Source organism: Artibeus jamaicensis, unplaced genomic scaffold (assembly GCF_021234435.1).
Source record: "Artibeus jamaicensis isolate MK-2021 breed Jamaican fruit bat unplaced genomic scaffold, CSHL_Jam_final contig_3152, whole genome shotgun sequence".
NCBI classification, from domain to species: domain Eukaryota; kingdom Metazoa; phylum Chordata; class Mammalia; order Chiroptera; family Phyllostomidae; genus Artibeus; species Artibeus jamaicensis.
In genome coordinates this window covers 956268-972589 of record NW_026521729.1, presented here as the reverse complement: position 1 = coordinate 972589, position 16322 = coordinate 956268, and the positions used below count along the sequence as shown (strand labels likewise).

The following is a 16322-nucleotide window of genomic DNA, read 5'->3' as shown; positions in this document are numbered from 1 at the left end:
GAAGCCTGGCTTTCGTCCCTGGGCCTGAGACCTTGCAGTGCCATCGGATTATCTGCATGACCCTCTCCACCGCCCTCAGGGGCAGGCGGCTGCTGGTCTTCATTCTCTTCCCTCCCACGGCCGTGACTTGAGGTCATCTTCCTCACTGACGTGTTGGTTCAGTAGAGGCTTGGGGCACACCCGTGGCACAGAGTCCCGCGCAGGAGCGTCCACTACCCAGGACAGAACCACAGCCACCGCCACCGCCACGCTTCTCCTTTCAAGTGATAAGACGGACTCTACACATGCCCCCAGCCAAAGGGCCGAGAAGCGATCCATGCTTCTCCTTTAATCCCCGTGGACCCTGAGCAGCTCAGCCTCACAGTGCAGAGCAGAGAGGTTTCTGGCAACTCTGCTCTTTCTGGGCATCTGCCCCCGCCCCGAGATTTCCTTCCCCAGATGAGACCCAGAGAGGGTGCCATGTCTGCACCCACGGGATGGAGTCCCCACTCCCCTGCTCCACACGTCTGCCGCCTTGTGAACAGTGGGTTCTTCTGAGCCACGGTCCCCACGTTCCCGAGGCCAGACCTGTTCACCCAGGTTTCTCTGCCAGGCTTTAGGCGGACAGCGGAGCCAGACGTGGTCCCAGTGGGAGAAGCAGGCACCAGTCCACACACGGGTCAGCATAAGTGAGCCTGGAAGCAGGGGCCCGGAAGCAGAGGTGGATGGGTGTGTGCTGGGGCCTCCTGGTCCCTAAAGTGGGGGTGGAGGTCACGGCTCTTCTGCCGCCTCCCCGGCCTCTGCCCGGGTGCCCTGATAGTCAGACCTTGGGGACAGCAGGACAGAGTGGCCAACAGCGAGGACTGGCAGGCAGAACTGCCACCCCTTGGTGGCCCCGTGACTCAGCCTCTCTAAGCCCAGCCCCACTCTCCGGTCAATGGAAATCCTCTCGTTTTACGTGAATCGGGAAAATCGATGTGCGTAGCTGTTCTTAGGCTCATCTGTCAGGCACCTTCTGGCCTGGCGCCTGGCACTTGGGAAGCCCTGGATCACTTTTGTCAACACTGAGATGAACGGGTCAAGCCCCTGTGGACGCCCTGGCCAGCTGGGCCTCACGCCTAACCCTCTGTGTTTGCTCCCTCAGGAGAACTCCGACCCCTTCCTCTTGCCCGTGGACACAGACTGGAAGGTAGGTCTCAGCTCTCAGCCTCCCTGAGACCGGGAGATGGGGACCGAAAGCTGGCCCCTTACCCACCCAGCTTGGTCCCAGAGGAGTGTCACACCCTTCCACGTGCCTGGAGCAACAGGGGCTCGTCACCTCGTCCACTGGCAGCCTCCAGGACCACCTTCACTGTGTACAGGGGCTCTGCTTGCCCCCTGCCCAGTGGGGAGATGTCCCTGCCCTCCCTGAAAAGGATGGGGGAAGGGAGGCCTGGGGGAGTGAGGATGGCGACTGTAGGGAGGGATGCTGTCATTTGAATCGGCATTTTCCTCCAATGATAGCCAGGCTGATATTCCAAAATAGCTCCTGTTTCCATGGCAGCTGTTGCCGGGACAACCATGTCCTCTTTAGTTTGATTCCAGATTCCTTATGGAAACTGAAATTGTTCTTTGTTTTTATTCCTCCTCACAATGATTCCTCTCACTTGGCCAGCCATCTCTTCCCTCTGAGTTTGCAGTGGCCATTTATCGGCGGCAGACACAGTGGGAGCTTCACCAGTGTCAGGTGCCGCTGACCGCCACTGCATGCTGGACAAACTCAGACCCCGTGGGACCTTTCTCCTGGCCCGATGGCCTGGGCTCTAACTCCGATCTGGGTCAGTCTCCGGGCCCTAGGACAGCCCAGGCCTCAGGGTCTGTGGGAGATGGTGCGACAGGCTGGCTCCTCCCCCAGACAGGCCGCTCCACAGTGAGGATCCGGCCCTGGGTCACGAGCCCCTTCAAGGACGCAGCAGTCCAGCTATAAACACCAAGGGTTCCGGGGCTGGGAAGGACAGGATGGGGCCTGGGGGGGAGGGAACAAGCAGGAGCTCAGGGAGAAAGAGACGGGAGGGATGCGGCCGCCAGATAGCCGAGGCCCAGGGACAGATCAGCGCTGGCACGCCAAGGAGTCCTCTCTGTCCTCCCTGCTCCAAAAAGCCTGCAGGCATATGGGGACTTCCTCCCCAGGAGGGGGCTGGCAACATAAAATCCCGGAGTAGCCAGCCCCTGCCTCAGTTTCCTCTTCTGTAAAGTGGGTTTTAGGGAGATAAAATGAATGCTAAGGTGCGAGTAAGCTTCAAGTTTCCTGATCCTTTCTCATGGGTTTGTGAGCACAATGTGTTATCCTTACAGCTGCCTGTTCAGTAGGCACTGCTGTTTGCCCCTTTACAGTTGTGGAGGCTCAGAGAGGTTGACTGACTTGCCCAAGGTCACACAGCAAAGATGTGGCAGAGCTACAGCTGGTGACTGGGTTCGGCTAGCAGGACCACAGCCTGAGCTATTCGGCCACAACTGCGCAGCCTCCAGGGAGGGGCCGGCAGTTTGGGAAGGCACATGGGTTGTCCCATTTCTTCCAGACACTGGAAAGGCCTGGGCAGGTGTGGGGTCAGGTCGATGAGAGCTACCCCGTGCCGGAGTAAGTTCCTGCTTCCAGCCGAGGAGCCCGGGGCACAGGAAGGTTGAGCTTTGCCCAAGGTTGCCCGGCCAGTGGGTGGGGAACTGGGACTTAAACTCAGGTCTGTGGATTTGAAGCAGGTGCGCTGAGCAGAAATAGGCCCGTGGCTTGGAGTGGGCAGTGCCTGAGGTCAGCTCCTCACCTGAGTCCAAGGGTGGGAAGGTCACTGAGAGGTCAGAGGTTGGACTGGGCATGAGATTGGACGGGGACCACAGAAGAGCAGAGGCTTGGTGGCAGAAAGAATGGAAAGGTCACTTCGAGAAGCATGTGGGAGGGTCTCGTGGGCTGTACCTTTGCAGCCTGCCTCTGTGGCTGCGGCCTCTTCCGGTGTCCCAGTGGCTTCTGGGAGAATGGCCAGGACTCGAGGGGCTCGGCGACACCCCGTCGCACACCCTGGGCAGCACTCTGCGCTGAGCCTCCAAAGCCAGCGGTCAGCGATGGGGCAGGGAAAGTTCCTGGTGCCCCCTAGGTGCAGGACACGGCCAGGAATAGCCTACATGGCAGGTGTTGACCAGGTCACCAGGTACCCAGAGACAAGGAGGTGACTGCCTCCCCCCCCCAAGAGCAGCCAGCTTGTGTGCGTGGCTGTCGGCACAGGCTGGGGCCAGTGGCGGGTCCTCAACCAAAGAGACAGAATGGGGGCATGGGCGCCCAGCACCCTCCCCTCCCCCTGTCACTCCTTCCTCTGGCTGTCCTTGGGCTCCCTCCTCTGCCCCCTCCCTGGCCTATTTCCTCTCCTCTGCTCTCCTGTGCTCCCCCTTCTCTGTTTTTTCTACCTGCATGTCCCCACCCAAAGCCTTATTTCTCTAGAGGACAGGGCATGGATGGAGCCTGAGGGGACTCAGGTGTCGTCTTGCTCCACAGATACCTGGGAGCCAGGCCCATGCTGAGTGGGCCCGTGGGGCTGGGCATGTCCCCCCAGCCCGCCCCCTGCCCCGGTGGCCTCCAGTCCTTGCAGTAGGGTGGGCAGAGCCGGTGCATGTCACACCCTACTGCTGGTACCCCCGGCCCCAGATCCCCCCTTTCAGCAATGCAGACAGACATGGGGAGTACGTGCTGGCAGGCGGGGCTGCCCTCGGGGAGACTCTGGGCTGGTGGAGAAGGAGCAGCCTCCTGGAGCAGGGTCATGACCCCGGTTGCCCCAGACAGCAGGGTCCCCTCATACCTCCTCAAGGTTGTGATCTCACCTTCCTGATGTGTTGGCTGGGCTTGGGGCGATCTTAGGCCCCTCCCTGCCGCCCAGGCTACGTGTCACGTGCTGTGCAGTCCAGGGCAAGCCCCTGCGGCCGTCCTGCTCTGCATTGGTGTGGTGTTGCGAGAGGCTCCTGTGTACCTGACACAGGGCCCACCTGTGCACGTGGCCCAGCAGCTGTCGGCGTGTGCTTGTGTAATGAGGGCGTCAGGATGCAGGGGCTGGGGGCCGCCAAGGATTCTGTGTCGCTCGCGGGTGGGGAGGGGCGTGAGGGGGTGGGGAACAGGAGCAGGGCTTGGGTGAGCGAGGGCCTCAGAAGCCAATTGGAGCCAGGATTGTCTCCCGACAGCCAATCTGGAAGGCGGGGCTCGCAGCAAGCGAGTGGCTGCTCAGAAACCCCGCAGGGAGGAGGGACCGGCCTAGGGCAGGCAGGCCCCGCGTATAAATGGTCACGGGAGCGGCGCCCCATCGCAGAGCCGCTGATTTCCCACAGGAGCAGCCGCGTCCTCTAGACTCCGGTGACTCAGGCCTTTTGTTTGCCCATCCTTGTCGAGGCGTGTCGCCGCCCTCGGCAAGATGCCCGAGTGCTGGGATGGGGTGAGTGAGGGCTGCGGGGGCCGGGAGGTCGTCAGGGAGGTAGGGGCATCCCTCTGGCTCTGTCTGCGTTCCCGTCTGGCTTTGGTCGCTTCACTTTGCAAGGCCAGCAGGTTCTAGTCCCTTAGTGACCCTGGCCCGCGGCGGCGATTGGGGGTGAGCTCCCCGTGAGGGGCGGCGGGGGAGGCTGAAGTCTGCAGCGCAGGGGCTGGGCCGTGACTTAGCTGAACGTCTTTGCCGACCGTGCGCCAGCGTTGGTACATCCCACGGACGTGTGCTTGGCTGCCTCGCTCCTGCGACCACCGCTGCCCTGGCCAAGGCTGAAGGCTGTGCGCCCTGCGCGCGTCTGGGCATCAGTGCGCGCAGGTGTCCGCGCTCCTACCCCGTGGGTGGTGTGTGTTTGCGTGGCTGCACCAAGTTGGGCAGCGTCCTCCTTTCTTAGGAGGTGCGTGCAGCCCCTCCGTGGTCCCCGGGGCACGGCGGGTAGGTCTGGGTGCGGGTGCTCACCAGGCCTTCAGGCAGGAGTCCCTGCAGGGGAGGAGGGGACGCGGCGGGGTCTAATGCCTTAGGCTGTAGGTGGGGACGGCGGGGCCCCAGGTGGGCTCCAGCGCGCCTCTTCCCGCCGTGCCCAGGGCTTCTGCTCTTCCTAGCAAGGGAGAGGCCGGGATGCACCTAGTCCTCCATCCCCAAACCCGGCTTGCCTTGCCGGGTCTGCAGACTATGGGTCCCCTGCACCCAAGGCAACGACGTCAGTGCCTCCCCGCCTCCCTTGGTTCCCTGAATGATTGACGCAGGGGCGACGGATGGAAAGTAGCCCTTCCACACCACCCTGCTCTGAAACCCAGCTTCGGGGGCCGCCGCCCTCAAGGTCAAGGTCGAGGGGGGACTGGCTGCCGCAGTGCCTCCCGTGGGGCTCCCACCTGGGGGCGGGGGGATGGTGACATCACCGGGAGCCAATGGGAGTACTCGGTCCGGGGGTTGGGGGCTCGGAGCCTACCGCTGCCGGCTTTGAGGCGCCCCCTTGTGCAGTCCCCCGAGAGACGGGGACATCCGGCCTCTCATCCCGCTGACCTGAGTCTGAGCTCCTGGGCGGGCGGGGTCTTCAGCCAAGGTTACCGGCCCCGCGGAGGGGCGCCCGGGCGGATACCCATCCCTGGGGAGCTGAGCCTCAGTAGGGCAGGCACTGCTGCTGAGTCCTGCTGCCCCGGAGATAGTGATGGGCGGTCACCTCAGGGCTGGGAGAGGACGGACGCCCCCTCACTTACACCCACGGACTGCCTGGTTGTGAAAGGCTGCCTACCGCCCTGCGCCCCATTTGTGCCTGGAAGGGCGAAAGGTGCCCCGTGCCCCGGAGGAACTGTCCTTTCTGCCGCACCAAGCGCACTGCAGCCCTTGTTAAAGGGGCACCCTCCTGCCCCCGGCCCCACCCTTGGGAGCCGTGGGGACACAGCTGTGGAGAGGCTGCCCGCTGGGAGGCCTCCTGGGTGGAGCGTGACCTCCGCAGAAAAGACCGCCTTCAGCGCGGTCCCCAGAGGTCTGTCCCTGGCAGGGCCTGCCTGGTGGGCCGTGCCCTCTCGGGTGTGACCTTGGGCGGAAGTTCCCCCTTTCCCAGCCTGAGCTGCTCCTCTGGGGCTTGGGTCGCTGTGGGGAGTAAATGAGAAGATGCTGGAAAAGTGCACAGCCCCTAATGGGGGGGGGTGCAGGAAGCCTCCCTTGTTTCCGTGGCCCTGAGGGGGGCGGGCCTGGGCCCCCCTAGAGGATGACGGGGTGTGTCTAACAGGACCCCACAGCGGGGGTGGGGCGGGCACCACCTTGTCACTCCCCACTGGAGACACAGGCCCCCGACAGTGGTCCTCTGAGCCCAGACCCACAAAGCTAGTCCCCAAGGGACTGTCTCTTGCCTCCCGAGTCTGTCCCCTTCCTGTCAGGGAAGAAACTTTGGTTCCAGGGCAGGTGTGGGCAGGGGAGACTGGGCCCAGTGGGCGCGGGGCTGGTCACCAGGGGCTGAAGCTAACCAGCACCAGCAGCTGCAGCCTCGGAAGGGTTCCTAGTGGAGGAGGAGCAGCCGAGGGCAGGACGCAGGCCAGACCGGCCTGAGATGGGGAGACTGGCCTCACAGGACCCTGGGGGCTGTGGCAGCTGACCCCACCGGCTCGTTTGCAAAAGGGACCAGGACTTTCCAACGTGTGTCCATTCACATTGTCCCTGTGCCGAACCCCCCTGGGGAGGGGTGCCCCATCTGTTACCTCCCCTCTGCTGGCCACTTGGAGTGGGGAGGATGGGATGTCCCCCCCCCACGGGGCCTGGTGGCTGCCTGCCAGCCTCTTTCCCCAGAAGAGCCAAGAGTGAGGGCTGCCCAGAGCGTCCAGCACGGTCCCCCCCTCTAGGAACATGACATTGAGACGCCATACGGCCTCCTGCACGTGGTGATCCGGGGCTCCCCCAAGGGCAACCGCCCAGCCATCCTCACCTACCATGACGTGGGCCTCAACCGTAAGTGTGCCCCCGTCTTGAACCTGCTGGAGCAGAGCGGCCTCCCCCCCCCCCCCAGGGCCCCGTCGGCCCGACCACTCTCAGCTGTGTCCTTGGTTCCCCCACTGGACCCCGAGGCTGACGCCTCTGCCTCGCCCTCCCTCCCGGAGCCAGGGCCGCCCCGCCCCTGCTCAGTGACAGGTGTGTCCTTGCAGACAAGCTGTGCTTCAACACCTTCTTCAACTCTGAGGACATGCAGGAGATCACTAAGCACTTCGTGGTGTGCCACGTGGACGCCCCTGGCCAGCAGGTGGGGGCGTCCCAGTTTCCTCAGGGGTAGGTACCTGGGAGCCCCCTGCAACCTACCCCAGCTCTGCATCCCAGGCCGCTCCTGGGCCTGACCCCCTGCCCTCCTGCAGGTACCAGTACCCTTCCATGGAGCAACTGGCCGCCATGCTCCCCAGCGTGGTACAGCATTTTGGGTGAGTCCCCCTCTGCCTGCCCTTGTCCCCAGGCTGGGGGCTGAGGGCCCCCCCCCACTACCACAGAGCCCCCAGGCTTTGGCTGAGGGGCCTGCTCAGATGATGTGCGGGAAAGGGCAGCCCTGGCCATAGAGTGACAGCCATGCTCTCCTCCAGGTTCAAGTACGTGATTGGCATCGGGGTGGGAGCCGGAGCCTACGTGCTGGCCAAGTTCGCAGTGAGTTTCCCCCGCACGAGGCACCACGCACCGAGGGCTGGCCCTCCTAGGGTGGCTCGTCAGCCACAGGAACCTTCCTGCTCTTCCTCCTTCTCTTCTTACTTCCTCTTCACTTAGAAAGGCCTTTTCTTCCCCCCCTTTCTTTGTCTGTAAGGAAGGGAACTTCTTTTGAAAAAGGTTACTTTTCCATACATTTCCTCAAAAGATAATGAACTGTAACTTGCTTAACTATTACCTAAAGCCAAATTTTCCATTAGCAACAAACGTTATAACGAATTGCTCTAGCCACGAAATAAGGATTACCCCGATCACTCGTTCACTAATTAGGGTAGTATTTCAGCAAAGTCGTGTTTAAACCAAAAACCACAGTTAGGTTCAGTGTGTCGGTTTCATGAACGTCCCATTTCCGAAAACAACACGTCGGGGAGGAGCCGCACGCTTTTTGTTCCTAAAAACGAAAACTTGATCTGCAGGATTCCGATGATTTCTTTCTTCAAAAGAAATGACCAGAGATTTTCAACTCTGGTTTCCATGTCAATGCTTAACCGTTTGGGCAGCTGTAGACTGTTTCCTGGCACCTCAGCCTTGACGTGACGTGAGCGTCGTGCGTATCCCGCCCCTGAACACGGGCAAGCGGCTGAACAGAACACGCAGACTCCTCTTACCACGTCTCCCCGAACCGGCTTTGGCGCTCAAATAATCAACATCACTAGGGCTTCCTTGTCTATAAAAGGCAAAGAAACAAAAAAATTTTGAAAGATTTTATTTATTTATTTTTAGAGGGGGGAGGGGAGAAAGAGAGGGAGAGAAACATCAATGTGTGGTTGCCTCTCATGTGTCCCCTCCTGGGCACCTGGCCCGCATCCCAGGCATGTGCCCTGACTGAGAATCGAACCAGCAACCCTTTGGTTCGCAGGCCAGCGCTCAATCCACTGAGCTACACTAGCCAGGGCCAAAATGTTCTATCGAAGATGTTTAATCCTTATTTTACAAAAGTAGCATCTCCAAAGACATATTAAAAGGGGTGAAAAATAGCAATATAGGTGCAGATTCAAAATAAAAAATTTTGGAAGGTTCTGGTTGGGCAGGATGAGCGGGGGCAGCTGGAAGTGGAGCCCACCCAGTTTCCCGGCTGTGGCCAGTTGGGCCCACCTGTGAGACTGGGCCAGACTTTCACAGCCCGTGTAGCGGTGGGCAGTTTGGGGCTCCCTGCAACCGGCCCCACCGCCCCCCAAGCCCTGTCTTCCCGTCCCCACAGCTCATCTTCCCTGACCTGGTGGAGGGACTGGTGCTGATGAACATCGACCCCAACGGCAAAGGCTGGATCGACTGGGCTGCCACCAAGGTGGGTGGGGTCCACCTGGCGGGGGTGGGTGGGGCCAGGGAGAGGCGGCTCTCACACTGACCGCCTCTCTGGGCCTGCAGCTCTCTGGCCTGACCAGCACGTTACCTGACACGGTGCTATCTCACCTCTTCAGCCAGGTGAGGGCGTGGGACCGCATTCATGGGTGCCGGGGCTGGCGGTCCTGGGGAACCTCAGCAGCTGGGGAAGGTCCTGCCTCTGCCCCCTCCCAGGGACACGGGGGGGGGGGGGGCGTGTTCTGCTGCCTCACAGCAGGGCAGGAGGAGGGCAGGGAGTTGTGTGGCATCTGACCTGCCGCACTCTGTCCTCTGCTGGGACCATGGCGCTGGAGCACCTGAAGGGCAGGTGGGTCCTGCCTCCCATGTTTGGGGGGCTCCTGCCTCCCACGTTTGGGGGGCTCCCTCCACCGCTGTGCTGGGAGTGGTCAAAGGCTGCTCTGGCCGGGACGCCTGCCTGCCCCCTCTGAGCCCATGTCCCCTCCGCCCCGGGCCCAGGAGGAGCTGGTGAACAACTCGGAGCTGGTGCAGAGTTACCGGCAGCAGATTGGGAACGTGGTGAACCAGGCCAACCTGCAGCTGTTCTGGAACATGTACAACAGGTGCGGGGGCGGGCGGGGCTCTGAGGCACGCAGGGCTCCTTCTCTCGGGGACCCCCTGGCCACAAGCGCCCCTGAGAGGGGCAGGCAGACACGCCACACTGTCCCCAGGTTGTAGATGAGAGGACAGTTAAGCCTCTGAGAGGAGGCCCTTCTTGCCCAGGGTCACACCCAATGAAAGAGCAGGGCCTCAGACTCTGGTCCCGGGGCTTGTCCATTCCTCCTCCTCCTCCCAGGGGCGTTGCTGGTGGGAGCCGTGGGGGTGCAGGCACATCCACAAGCCCCACAGTCCTGAACCTGACGTGTGTCCCCGGGAGGATGTTGGATAAAGCTGACAGTTTTCAAGCTCTGGTCCTTAGTGCCCCTTTCGGGGGTTGCCCGGCAGGAAAGTGGCCAGGCCCCTGCTGGCCTGCCTCCCCTTCTCTTGCTCCTACAAACACTCCCTAAGCGCCCTCTGTGTGCAGGGCACTGGAGGGTCAGCGCAGAAGGAGCGGCCTGAGTCCCACAGCCCAGCTGGTGCCCGTCCAAACAGCACTGGGGGGGGGGAGCCCCGAAGGCCCCTGTTGATGCAGAGCAGGTTCTCGTCTCCCCGTCTCACCAGCCAGGGCCTCAGGGGTGTTGGGCCTAATTGCCACAGTAGAGGGAGGGAGCAGGGGAGGGTTCGGGACACACCCCCACCCAGTCCCGGAATGGCCACCCCTGCCTCTCCCCGCAGCCGCAGAGACCTGGACATCAACCGGCCTGGAACGGTGCCCAACGCCAAGACTCTGCGGTGAGTGTCCCCTCGCCCTGTGGCCTGGCCCTGCCTCCCTCCACCACCGACGCCCAGGCCAGACAGACAGCCCTCCCACTCTGTGCCCGCAGCTGCCCCGTGATGCTGGTGGTCGGGGACAACGCGCCTGCGGAGGACGGGGTGGTGAGTGAGATGCTGCGCTCTGGCTGGGGGTGGGGACGGGAGCGGGCGTCATGGGCCCCTTGACCCCGCCCCTCATCCCACTGCCCCGGCACTGTGCCCGGTGTCACCACCTGCCGCAACCCTGATCCTGCAGGCGAGGGAGGCCAGGGGACCCCCTCCCACCCCCCCGCCCCCCCGGCGTCAGGCCCAGAGACTAAGATCTGCCTTTTCTCTAAAACCTGATCCATTCACTATGAAACAGGTGATTCCTGAGCATGGCAGTGGTCCCCTTTGACCACTGTGTTTGGGACTCATGTGTCCCCTCGCCTGGGAACTCTGGGAGCGGACAGCCTGGGGGTTCACGGCCCCTCAGCACAGAGGGTCTGCTCCAGGAGTGCCCTGCTCAGCCCTCTGTGCACAGGGAGCCAGCCCCGTCCTCCCGGGCCGGCCGCCTCAGCCCAGGCACAGGCCCCGAGGCCGGCTCCTGGGGCCCCAGGTGCTCTCCTCTCCCAGCCAGTCCTGCCAAAGTGGCCCCCGCTCCCTGTGGGGACGCTGCCAAGCCCCCCAGCAGCTGTGAGTAGAGTTCCAAGTCCTCGGGCCCCTGGGAAGGTGGTGCAGGGAGGTGCAGCCTTAGCCAGGGCCTAGGAGCTGGCCTGGGTCTGCCCCCACACTCCCTGCTCGCACCAACAGAGCCCCCAGCTCTGGGGACACAACTTGCATCAGCAGTTGGGGCAGGGCCTCCTCCCGCTGCTGAAACTGGCTGCTTGTCCTCAGGTGGAGTGCAACTCCAAACTGGACCCGACCACCACGACCTTCCTGAAGGTGAGACCCTCCTCCCCGGCCCTGGGCCAGCTCCCCAGAGGGGCCTGCCTGGGGTCCCAGTGGGGGTCGTGTCTGGTCAGCGGGCCTGTGCAGGTGTGAGGGCCTGGCAAGGGGTGGGGCAGCCCCTGCCCTGCTCACCCCGCTCTCTCCCCTGCAGATGGCAGATTCCGGGGGGCTCCCCCAGGTCACACAGGTGAGAGACTCTTAGCCCTCCCTCCCTTACCTGCCCCAGGCTGGGGGAAGCCCCCCCCCCCCCCCGCAGCCTTAGACAGCCAGTCAAAGCCTGTGTCTGTCCCTCCTTCCCGCAGCCGGGGAAGCTGACTGAAGCCTTCAAGTACTTCTTACAAGGCATGGGCTACAGTAAGTACACAGCCACCCCAGCGCCTGGTGACGGGCAGCACGGGGGGCAGGGCGGGGGGCTGGCACCGGTTGGGGCTGCTGAGCAGCCTGTGGGAGGATGGGCTCTGTGGGGTCGGGGACCTGGACGCTGGGCCACTCACCACGTGCTCCCCCTGCAGCCGGGGGGCACAGAGGCCTGCCACCTACGCTGTAAGTGGGTGGGCCCAGGCCGGGCCCAGCTCTCTCGGTCCCTGGGGAGCCTCTGGGGCACCCCGAAAAGGCTGGGCCTATTCGGATGTGAGGCTCTTCTCCCAGCCCCTGGGGAACCAGGGCTCAGGCTGGGTCAGCCTGCCTGAAGGTGTCGTATATGCCACCCACCCACTGCTGGGCCTCCAGCACCTGGGAGAAGCTTTTGTCACAGGTGCATCGGAAGAGTGGACTTTGGAGTCTGGAGACGGGCGAGGCACGTGGGGCTGTCTGGGTGTTAGGAGAGCTGAAGGCGGCTGGACTTGGGGGTGGCGTTCTGAGATCCTGGGGGTGTGAGGGCTCCAGGCGGCCCTGGCTGCTGCCCCTCCCCTCCAGTCTCCAGACTTCCCCTGTGCTCAGATACAGGCTGTGCTTGTGTGTGTATCCAGCACACACACACACACATGCACCTCCCCTCCCCCACTCTTCTCCCTGGCTTTTTGTTCCCCTGACGGCAGCCTCTGAAGCTTGGGCCTAGGAGCAAGGACAGGTCTGTGGTGGCAGACAGGCAGGCACACCCTGGAATAGCTCTCCCTCCGGCCCCCAGGGGCCTGCTGCCTCTCTCAGCAGAAGTAGGGCGAGGAGGCCCAGGCTGGCTGTGTGGATGAGCAACAGAAGTCCTGCCCAGCAGCCCAGGAGCTGGGAGGAATTTGGGAGGTCGTGCAGGCCTCCCCACTCTGTACCTGGGAGGCCCAGCAGAACGGCGAGGGTGCTGGGCAAGGACATGGACGTCAGCACCTGAGTGCTGCTGCCCGGCTGGAAAGATGGTCAGGGGAGCAAAGAAGTGCCCCCAGCCTGCTGCTGGGGCTCCTGGGGCCAGGTTGAGATCAGTCTGTGCTGTGTGGTGCCTTCTGTGGCTGCTGCATGGTGGGTGGGCAGGAGCCCAGCCCTGCCCCCAGCCCCTGGTGCCTGTCCTTGGGTCTTATCTCTGGTCCATCTCAACACCCCTGCCTCACTGTGTTCTGTCTCCTCCACCCCCACCTCTCCCTGGCTCTGTCTTCTCTCTTAGTTGCGTACTTGAAGGACCGAAGGCTGAGTGGAGGAGCAGGTAGCCCTGCGGCCCCGCCCCCAGTGCATGGACCCGCCCCCAGGCTCGCTCTGCTCCTTCCTCTGTGCTGTGAGGAGTCAGGCCACACCTTGCTGTGATTTGGGACCTCTGTCCTGCTTACCTCCAGAACCCAGAGTCCTGCTCGTCTGCAGCTGCTGGGCTGCGTGGGCTCTGTCCCTTTTTAGGGCTGTCGATTGGCTGGGCTTTAGGCCGTCTTGCTTCTCGGCTGCCCTGGGCTGTGTGGCTTCCAGAGCTCTGGCAGGTGGAACCAGACTCAGAGGCCTGAGCCCAGCTCGGCCGGGGAAGGGGCGCCCTGCCATGCCTGAGCAGGTGCCTGAGCAGGACAGGTGGTTGGCTGAGTTCAGAAGGGCTGAGTTTTGCTTGTGAAACTCTGGGTGAGGGCAGAAATGGGGTTTGAGGCCATATGAGGTTGCCGCAGCTTGTCCTCAGAAGTCACCCCACTCCCCCAGCCCCACTGTCCTCTTGAGACCAGCATTGCTGAAATCATGACCTGTCCTTACACCAGCTCTGGGAGGCCCCATCAACTCCCACCCACCCTGCCCTAGCTGTAGCTCTGGCCAGCTGTGGTGAGAGGGTCCTGCTGGTGCCTGTGGACCCCGGGCCCCGGCCCTGGCCCCTCGGTTCCCTCACTGTCGCTGAGTTGCATGCCTTCGGCTTGACAGAGCAGATGCCACAGCCCTGGCCTGGGACAGGCCCCTTGTGCCATTGGAAGAACGAGTCTCGCTGGCCGCTTTGCTTGCGTGAATCCTCCTGCTTGCTGGTGCCCTGCCCTGCCTGCTGGTCCTCACGCGGGGTCCCTCCTCTGTCCACAGTGCCCTCAGCCAGCATGACCCGTCTCGCCCGCTCTCGGACAGCGTCCCTCACCAGTGCCAGCTCGGGGGATGGCAGCCGCCCGCAGGCCTGTCCCCACTCGGAGAGCAGCGAGGGGCTCGGCCAGGTCAACCACACTATGGAGGTGTCCTGCTGAAGTCCTCGGCCCCCCAAAGACGCCCACATGCCCCCTCATTGAAGTCCCACTGCCGTCCCTGCAGCAGCTCCTTTTCTCTTTTGTTTGTTTCCGTGAGGGTGAAAGGGAGGAAGTGGGGGCTACGTCTCTTAGATGCTACTGCAGAGCAGTCTCCGGAGGGCCCCGACCCCTGCCTCACTCACCTCGTCGACTTGGCTAACCTGGACTCCTCTCTTCCAAATCCCCACTGCCCGGCCTGAAGGGGATCTGCCAAGGAAAGGCTGAGTCCTTCCCTGGCCGGATCCAGGGTGCTATCCTGGATTAAAGAAAGAGTGTGGGATGACCCCCTCGGGCAGGCAGGTGTGAAGGTGGGGTGGAGTTGTGAGGGCAGGAGTGGGGTGCAGCTCAGACACTGGCCCGGGAGCAGCCCTGGAGCTCTGCAGGGCCCCCCCACCTGCCCAGCCCCTCCAAGCACATCTGTTTCTGTCTTGTAGCAGAGGTGACGATCGTCTGAACAGTAGCCACAAGGGGGCGCTCCTACCAGGCTGTTGTTTTGCTGGTGCTGTTGGGGCCAGGCAGGCAGGGGCTGAAGGACGTTTCTCTGTCCAAGGGAAACAAAACAGAGGACCCTGAGGGCCAGAAGCCCACAGACTGTGTCTTCTAGGTCACACATTCTGCCACCTCCCGGCCCTGTCCCATTTCTGAGCCAAGGCCCTGAAGCGGAAAGTCTCCTGGTCTTCCATCTCCATAGGAACCTGACTTGGGGGCTGAGGTTAAGGCTGGGCTGGCCAGTGAGGAGGATTGGGTGTCCCCCTGAGAACTTCATGCAGTCTGCCCGTGGGATCCAGCATGTGGCCACAGGCAGCAGTGGCCGAAAGTCCCAACAGATCCCTTTTTGCCCCCGGGTTCCATGGAGGACAGCATGGCCAAGACCACCAGAAACATGAGGTCCCTAAGGCAGAGTCCTGGTCGAGCTGTGCCAGGCTTTCCCCTCCGCATCCCTACGGAAGTGGAGAGAGTTTGTTTAGAGCAGGCCCAGGGTAGCGAGACTGCATGCCTGTCACCAGTCACCATCTCGGCCAGTCGAGTGGCATGGACTGGGGCTTGCTGGATCCCAGCGTAGGAGTGAGGTCTCCTGGGGTGAACAAGGGCCAGGTGGAGGAGGAAGGCTCCCACCGCCCCAGCCCCCTCCCGCCCCCCAACACCCAGGACAGTGCCAAGTGTTCCCCATCTACCACCTTACCAGGCAGACTCTCCCGGCCCAGAAACCAGAAGCCATTGGTCTCAGAGCCTCATCGATGGCCATAAACCCCCAAACAACTCAAGAGAGAGAGGAGGAAGCTATGAAAATGGGGGGCTGCGGTGTGTGTATGTGGGGGGGTATAGCTGGGAGGACCCCTGCATCCACATTCCCTCTGCGCATATCCCAGCCCTGCTCCTATAATCTTAAGCCATTGCTAGACTGCTCTGGAGCCTGGTGGGGTGTTAGTCTGTTTCCAGTTCTGTTCACTCACGTGCTCCCTTTGAATATCGAATGTGACTGTTTGCGAAGCTGGTAGACTTAATCCCTCTTACTGTAGATAACGCTGCAAGTTGGGTTTTTTTTTTTTTTTGCTGTGTTCTTTCAGATGATATATCTATAAATATCTATACATTATAAATATATATATATTGGGTTCCTCCTGTGTGTGGTTTTTCCATTGGAGGTTGTCTCTTCTTTGGTCAAAGTGAACTTTTAATGGAGTTTATTATTTTTCCTCTCTGTACAGTGAAGAGCCTAATTTTGTGTATTCTAGTGGCTGATGTCATGAGACTCAGAAATGACAAACTGTAAGACAAATAAAAAAACCCTTGTCAACGTAGAAGGTGTTAACTGCTGAAAAATGAATAAAGACACTGAGAAGAATGGGAGTCAAGTGATGCCAGTGCCCCGTGGGAGGCTTTCGAAGAGAGAGTGTCTGGGCTGTTGAGGCTGGCGCCTCTTGGGTGTAAGTGCAGAGTGAAGGCAGGCATTTCCATCTACCTCCTTGCTCCCACTTCCGGTCCCACACACGGTCCTACCAATCCTTACATTCATTCTACAGGATAGATATTCACCGTCTCAGTTTCATAACCCAGGAGACTAGCTTCAGGGTGAGGGATTTGCCCAAAGAAAGCCCAGTGGGGAGCTGGCCTTGGCATTGTTTGACTTCGAAATACAAGCCCGTAACCTGTGCATTTGCTGCCTCATTTTTTTTTTCTTTTTAATCCTCACCTAAGGATGTGTTCATTGATTTGAGAGACAGAGAAAAACTGATTGGTTGCCTCCACAGGTAAGGCCGGCTGGGGATCGCACCTGCAACCTAGCTAGGTGCCCTGATTGGGGATCTAACCTGAGGACCCTTCTGGTGTGTGGGAGGATTCTCCAACCAACCCAGCCACCTAACCAGGGCACTCATTGCCTCTTTTCCTTAAA

At 61.6% G+C, this 16322-nt stretch overlaps 1 protein-coding gene across 5 annotated transcripts in view; it reads left to right on the top strand.

Annotated features, from left to right (window-relative positions):
* NDRG4 (NDRG family member 4) overlaps nucleotides 1-15773 on the top strand; it is a 31217-nt gene extending 15444 nt beyond the window's left edge. For 2 of the 5 annotated variants that reach the window (XM_037141458.2, XM_037141456.2), the window contains exons 3-17: nucleotides 1124-1168; nucleotides 6809-6914; nucleotides 7109-7229; nucleotides 7313-7375; nucleotides 7532-7592; nucleotides 8851-8937; nucleotides 9018-9074; nucleotides 9450-9553; nucleotides 10266-10322; nucleotides 10415-10466; nucleotides 11220-11267; nucleotides 11425-11460; nucleotides 11576-11627; nucleotides 12862-12900; nucleotides 13734-15773. In XM_037141458.2, coding sequence (XP_036997353.1) covers nucleotides 1124-1168; nucleotides 6809-6914; nucleotides 7109-7229; nucleotides 7313-7375; nucleotides 7532-7592; nucleotides 8851-8937; nucleotides 9018-9074; nucleotides 9450-9553; nucleotides 10266-10322; nucleotides 10415-10466; nucleotides 11220-11267; nucleotides 11425-11460; nucleotides 11576-11627; nucleotides 12862-12900; nucleotides 13734-13888 — 1083 coding nt within the window. In that variant the 3' untranslated portion in view covers nucleotides 13889-15773. Of the gene's footprint in view, nucleotides 1-1123; nucleotides 1169-4289; nucleotides 4425-6808; nucleotides 6915-7108; nucleotides 7230-7312; nucleotides 7376-7531; nucleotides 7593-8850; nucleotides 8938-9017; nucleotides 9075-9449; nucleotides 9554-10265; nucleotides 10323-10414; nucleotides 10467-11219; nucleotides 11268-11424; nucleotides 11461-11575; nucleotides 11628-12861; nucleotides 12901-13733 lie in introns of those variants that run through there. The other 3 variants (XM_037141459.2, XM_037141457.2, XM_037141460.2) reach the window with 3 other exon arrangements.
* Nucleotides 15774-16322: the final 549 nt, after the last annotated feature.